We start from the raw sequence: 7,151 nt of genomic DNA, 5'->3' as shown, positions 1-7,151 counted from the left end.
TAATAGGGTGCTCATCTCTGACTTGTTATGAACAGGTTAGCACTGTGGTAGAAGGTGGCGAGTGGCACACTGTTGCTGATATAGTTTTAGATGATTATAGGGTTTTGACATGACATAATAGGCTACCATNAGATGATTATAGGGTTTTGACATGACATAATAGGCTACCACCCACTTGGGTTGAGTGACTTTAGTTTTAGTTTCATTGGGTTGAGCTACGAGCTAGCTGGGTGTCAACTGGCTTTGGTCACATCGCCATACAACTCACTTAGGTGGACTTTTTTGGGCTAAACCCACCTAGGCTGGTTCACTTTTTGGTCTCACTTGATTAGGAAGGAGGTTTAATGATGCTGGTTCACTTAGGTGGACTGTTAGGTTACGTAGCTTGTTTATATGGTATCGTTATATTTGGTAAATGTCTTGTTTATATGGTATCGTTATATTTGGTAAATGTCTATTACCAAAATGTCTATTATAGTAAACCGTTCTGCATAGTAAAAGCTAGAGGTAAAAAGTTATATTTAGTAAATGTGTATTATAGTAAACAGTTATAGTTATGTATAGGTAAAAATTTATATTTGTTCTAGTCGATAGTTATATAGTTATATTTGTTAAAACTATATATATAGAGAGAGAGCTAAAATGCTCTCAAATCATTAATACAGATCCTTGTCTCGTAGTGAAGTCATTAATATAAATCATTTAACCAATATTCTCATTGCATTTTTTTTTATCTATTCTTTGTGTTCATCTAGATTGAGTGTGTGCGTTGTTGTGCGATTCTAACATTCTTCTAAAGAGATTTGCTCGTATTTTATGAACATATCTTTCTTATTTAATTTAGTTTTCATCCAAGATGGATCATTTTTCGACTAAGTTATCTCGAGTATTTTAAGATTCCATGATTGTAAACCTTATATTCATCTTATTGTGCAATCTTCAATCTCTCTAGGAGAACATCTAGAGCGGTTTGACCTCTTCTTTATCTATTAGATTTAAGTACCATCGTCTTGTGTAACACAATAATCCTTTGGTTTGCTTATCTCTTACGACATTATTTATCATATGCTTCATTTTCTCGATTTGGTGGTCCATTTTTTCGAATGAGGATGTCTATCTCATTTTGAACCTCAATTCCATCGCCCTAAGGTAGCAGACAAATTTGAAAACAGAATTTGAAAACAGGGGGCATGACGCATGAGATGGAGACCCATCAAATTTAGTCAATCATTTCCTATATCAACCAATTTTTTTTATAACTACTTGCTTTCCTACTTGTTCTAATTTTTTTTTTTAATGCATCAAACAAAGATTTATAGCCACCCTTTTAAGAATTTGATACAAATATTTGAATTATAAAATAATCATATAAATTATATATTTGATTTACATAATCCATAAATTATATATCTGTCGCACACTTCTTTCATATGTTTGGTCACCACTCACGCATCTTTTTTTCTTTCCTTTTTTAAGAAAATTGAAAATTTATATATCATTCTTGAAAAAATGAAAAATTATTTCATTTTAGTTTGTTTGCTTTCAATTATTCTAATTTAATCTAAAATTAGTAATGTATTAAAAGCTTGCCTCTATAAAATATGTTCCCATTGTATTTTTGTCATGAAAGCTATCCTTATCTAACTAACTTCCATCAAAATTAATTAAAAAAATTAATTAAAAAGCAAGAGAAGAGGTAAAAAAAAACTAAAACTTTTATCTTAAAAAATTTGAGTTACATATTTAGATGGATTAGCTGGAGATTAATTAGTTTTAATTTTTAAATATAAACCATTTTGTCATTTAAATTAAAAAAAAATATATTAAAAATAATTATGAGAATAGGTTGAATGAAAGTGAAACCCACTTAAAATATCTCAGACCATATTGCTGGAATTTAAAAGCAGTGTGGATTGGAAGTTAGACTTTGAAACCATAATCATATCTTTTACATGTAATGTTAATCCATTCCTTTCCAGAACTAAACATGTTTTTATTTTAATGAAATTCGCATCCCAAAGTTTCTTTTCCCTTAAACAAAGATTATAACTCATCTTATAATAATAATAGTGTTAATCCATAAATGTGAAAAATGAAAAAAGAATTAGAATATATATATATATTTTTTTTTAAAAAGGGGGGAAACAGTCAAAGATTTGGAGTGAAAAGTAAAAATTCCAATAAATAAATAAATAAATATAAAATTCTTTCCCACCTCATCTGTTGAACCCAATTTTTAAATTGTCCAAAATTCCAAATCAATCTTCAAATCATCGCTGGTTTGGCGTCTGTTTCATATTCCATTTCCAAGTCAACGCTTTTCTGTATCATCATCACCATTTTCGTCGCTCTCTCTTCCCTTCCCACCATCTTATTTCCATAACACTCTTCCCGTTTCCACTACCTTGGCCCCACATCTAACAGCCTGTCTAATGCCCTAATTTAAGGAATTGGCGGTAGAATCTTCATAAATACCCGAACCAATTGCCAGATCCACTATCTTCACGATCATCTCTTCCACTCTCAGATGGATCGGAACGGGAGAGAGAGAGGTTTCGAGGAGGAGGAGGCGGAGGAGAAGTACGGCGAGTTGGATCCGAACCAGAAGGCGAAGAGAGAGAGAGGTGATGAAGGATTAATGGCGGAGGAATTGATGTCGGTGGAGAAGATTTTCGAAGCGCAAGAAGTTCCGTCGTGGCGCAAACAGCTGACGGTGAGAGCGTTCGTTGTGAGCTTTGTACTCAGCGTCTTGTTCACTTTCATCGTCATGAAGCTTAACTTGACCACCGGTATTATTCCTTCGCTCAATGTCTCCGCCGGACTTCTCGGCTTCTTCTTCGTGAAGACATGGACCAAATTTCTGGAGAAATCCGGTTTCCTGAAGCAGCCTTTCACTCGCCAGGAGAACACCGTGATTCAGACTTGTGTTGTCGCTTCCTCCGGCATCGCCTTCAGCGGTATGTACCTTCGATCTTACCTCCACTTTTCTTTTTTCTACTCCTTAGGGTTTCGATTTGATCAACTTCTTCAACACAAATTGCGCGGCGGCTATGATTTTCTTTTTCTTTTCTTTTTTTTTCAGAAAAAATTTCATAGTTATCTATCTTCATTTTTTGCTTTTATGGAAATATTATTTAATATAACTTACTGTTTAATTAATTTTTTAAAAATTATTCTAAGTGCTTAAACAGCCACTTGACTTTGACTATACAAATACAATTTTTTAAAATAATAGTATTAAAAAAATATCAAATAAATTATTTTTTTAAGGGCTAACGGAATTCATATTGAAATATTTATACGATATTGACCTCCATTTTAATAATACCCATCCGGTAACTATAAAAAAGCTAAAAAATATTAGCTTTAAAATTTAAATATTAAACCGAAAGAAAGTGACATGATCTCTCGTTTCAACATAGATGTTGACGATCTGATGTTAAAAGAGGTCTTCAAATTAAAAAATTAAAAAATTGTTTCCTTAATGTTTTGAATATGTTCTTTTGTTAGAAAAATGCAAATTACCATGTATTTATATTATCTATTTTTTTAGTACATATATATATATATATATATCTATTATCAATTAATTTTGAAAAAATAGAAATTTTAAAATTAAAAATAAAACAATTTTTTAAAGTTACACTTTAGATATTATTAGCTTTAGCTTATTACCCATGAGAGGTCACATCCTTGCTTCATTCCCTTTTTCAATCCGGGTTCATTCTCTTTTCCCATCAGGGTGCAATCCATCCCACCACCTGATACTATTATTGTAATGATTGAAGCCCACTGTTATGCAAATATTATCTTCTTTAATTTTTCTTTTAACCACTCCTCAATATTTAAAATTAGTCTATATTGTCCTCTCCTTTTCAATCTATGTGAGACAGAAAGGGTGTGAAAAACGAATTTAATGTTTTATTATTTATTTAGGGAACCATAAGGATGTAACTGAAAAAAAAATCCATGAATTATTTTTGGGAAAGCTGCCTACCTCGTTTTGCGGAAATTCTGCAAGTATTGCACGGTGTTGTTTATTTTTCTTTTTCTCTTGATATCTCGGGATTAGCTGAATATTTTTAACAGATAAAGTTGAAACCAGATAGATCAATGAACAGTTGGCTTGCTTTATATAAATATTCTCTTTATAAAAGATTCTTTTTTTTTTTCCCTGGAGGAATCTTGTAGTCATGGTGAGTAAGATATTGAAGAACCAGCCGCGAAAAAAGACTTCTAGAAAAAAAAAAAAAAAAAAGGTTTTTCTTTTTCCTCTAAAGAAAATAGTCGACTTGCCAAACATCACCCTATTCGGGTGGAACACATTTGCTGACCTCAGCGATACAAAAGGACGCAAATATTTAGGCGGTTTCTCTTGGCTTTACCTGTTACAACCAGGAAACTGAAATGTATAAGAAACATCTTGAATTTACAAAATCAATATTGATCTCTTTTTAGTGCATTATTAAGCATTTGATATTAATGAATATTTCAAGAAGAATAGTGGAAACTATGAACCTATTTGAATAGAGAATCTCAACATTATTAAGCATTTGATGCGAGTGTTGATATGTATTTGATGTTGTTGGAAACTGAACAGGAGGCTTTGGGAGCTATCTATTTGGACTGAGTCAGCGCATCAGCAAACTAGCATCGGCGGATGTGAATGACTTCAAGAACCCTTCATTAGGATGGATTATTGGTTTCCTTTTCATCGTCAGCTTCATCGGCCTCTTCTCGGTGGTGCCTCTAAGAAAGGTATATTCAAATTTAAAAGAGAAGTTTTAGCATTCAGGGAGGACCCACATGGGCTTGCTTTCACTTTTGAATGTTTCAGATAATGATCATAGATTTCAAGTTGACCTATCCAAGTGGTACAGCCACATCACATCTCATCAACAGTTTCCACACTCCTCGAGGAGCAAAGTTGGCCAAGTGAGACTCTTTACACTACTTTTGAATACCCAAGTGACACTCTTTTTGAACCAATCTTTTGTATGGTTTATAGCTTTTGGTGCATTCTGTGCGTTGCAGGAAGCAAGTGAGAATGCTTGGAAAGTTCTTCTCCTTCAGCTTCTTGTGGGGCTTCTTCCAATGGTTCTTCACTGCGGGAGATGACTGTGGTTTTGTCAATTTCCCAACATTTGGCCTCAAAGCTTACCAATACAAGTAGTACACCACTTTTATACATACCCCCTCCTAGCTATCAATTCATACACCGTTCGACAGCTTTACTTAACATAATACACACATTTGTTGCTGCAGATTTTATTTCGATTTCTCTGCCACATATGTTGGAGTAGGAATGATTTGTCCGTACATCATTAACATATCTGTGTTGCTTGGAGGAATTCTTTCATGGGGATTAATGTGGCCTCTCATCGAGAAAAGAAAAGGAGATTGGTACAGTGCTGAGCTTTCCCCCTCCAGCTTTCATGGCCTTCAAGGCTACAAGGTAAAAAAATGCTTCCAGCTGCCTTAGATTTCTGAAACCTCGTACCATTAATGTTCTTAGTAATTCTGTTTGTGGCTTTAGGTGTTTGTCTCCATTGCCTTGATTCTGGGTGATGGGTGTTACAACTTTGTAAAGGTGTTGGCAACAACTCTTATAGGGTTGCACCGCCAGTTGAAAAAGAAAGATGTAATCCCAGTCTCGGATGCTTCCGCTCCTTCGACCTCCGATGTTACGTTCGATGACAAACGGAGGACTCAACTCTTCCTCAAAGATCAGATTCCCTCCTGGTTTTCCGTTGGAGGATATGTTGTGATTGCAGCCGTATCCATAGCCACATTGCCACATATCTTTTCTCAGCTGAAATGGTATTACATACTTGTCATCTACGTGATTGCACCAGTGCTAGCTTTCTGCAATGCTTATGGTGCTGGGTTGACGGATTGGTCCCTTGCATCTACCTATGGAAAGCTTGCCATCTTCACGATCGGAGCATGGGCTGGTGCTTCGCATGGTGGAGTTGTTGCAGGCTTAGCAGCTTGCGGAGTAATGATGAACATTGTCTCTACAGCATCAGATCTGATGCAGGATTTCAAGACTGGATACATGACACTATCTTCACCACGGTCTATGTTCGTGAGCCAGGTAATAGGCACTGCCATGGGATGCGTCATATCTCCTTGTGTGTTTTGGCTGTTCTACAAGGCATTTGATGACCTTGGACGACCTGATAGTACTTATCCAGCGCCTTTCGCAACAGTCTACCGTAACATGGCTCTTCTTGCAGTCGAGGGCTTCTCTAGCCTCCCAAAGAACTGTCTCACCCTATGCTATGGGTTTTTTGCGGCGGCCGTCGTGATAAATTTGATAAGAGACTTGTCAGGGAAGAAGATCAGACAGTTTATCCCGATACCAATGGCAATGGCGATTCCGTTCTATATAGGCTCATATTTCGCCATTGACATGTGCCTTGGAAGCCTGATATTGTTCGTGTGGGAAAAGATAAACAAGGCCAAGGCCGAGGCTTTCGCACCTGCGGTGGCATCGGGTCTGATATGTGGAGATGGAATATGGACACTGCCCAGCTCCATCCTTGCTCTGGCTGGAGTTAAGCCTCCTATTTGCATGAAGTTTCTTTCAAGGACTACAAATGGTAAGGTTGACGCGTTCTTAGCACGCTGAAGCTTTGTTCACAGCTACAGTTGAAGGTTATTTTCTAAGTGTACTTAGTGTTTGTAGCTTCACGGTAGGGAACAACTCTCACATATGTTGCCAAAATATTTATTTACAGATAGTTCATTACTGGTCTAAAGAGGATCTTGTTGCTTATAAACTAAGGATAAAAGAAAAGTTAAAATCAATAATAAAAGCCTAATTAGAATTGTAATTTAACCAAAATTCAAATAACAAACAATCAGACACTGCACGACTGCAGATGTATCCAGTAATTTAATTTTGAAAAACAATGGAATAAAGAATATGTTACTTGAATTTTGTACATAAAATATGTAAAATTTCAAGGCTGGAAGTCCGCATGGTTAGAACAAACGAGCTGAGGTTTCTCCAAAGGGTGCAAAAGGGAGAAGTATAGTGGCTTGCTGATACGCCATGCCAGTCCAACATGAGTTTGAGCAATCTGAAGTGTCCACCAAAAATCAGAACTCAAATTTTGAACCTGAAAATGCAATTGAAGTTTAAA

The 7,151-nt window shown here is 35.7% G+C and overlaps 1 protein-coding gene across 1 annotated transcript; it reads left to right on the top strand.

Moving 5' to 3' along the window:
- The first annotated feature begins 2,238 nt into the window (after positions 1-2,238).
- Positions 2,239-6,839, top strand: LOC111785540 (probable metal-nicotianamine transporter YSL7). The gene is made up of 6 exons (XM_023665933.1): positions 2,239-2,957; positions 4,601-4,758; positions 4,838-4,935; positions 5,035-5,169; positions 5,266-5,455; positions 5,537-6,839. Exons 1-6 carry the CDS (start codon positions 2,528-2,530, stop codon positions 6,632-6,634), a joined length of 2,109 nt encoding a protein of 702 aa, XP_023521701.1. The 5' UTR covers positions 2,239-2,527; the 3' UTR covers positions 6,635-6,839.
- The last annotated feature ends 312 nt before the right edge of the window (positions 6,840-7,151 follow it).

This window comes from Cucurbita pepo, unplaced genomic scaffold (genome assembly GCF_002806865.2).
Source record: "Cucurbita pepo subsp. pepo cultivar mu-cu-16 unplaced genomic scaffold, ASM280686v2 Cp4.1_scaffold000545, whole genome shotgun sequence".
Classification (NCBI taxonomy): domain Eukaryota; kingdom Viridiplantae; phylum Streptophyta; class Magnoliopsida; order Cucurbitales; family Cucurbitaceae; genus Cucurbita; species Cucurbita pepo.
The sequence above is the reverse complement of the archived record's forward strand: the minus strand, read 5'-3'. Positions and strand labels throughout refer to the sequence as shown.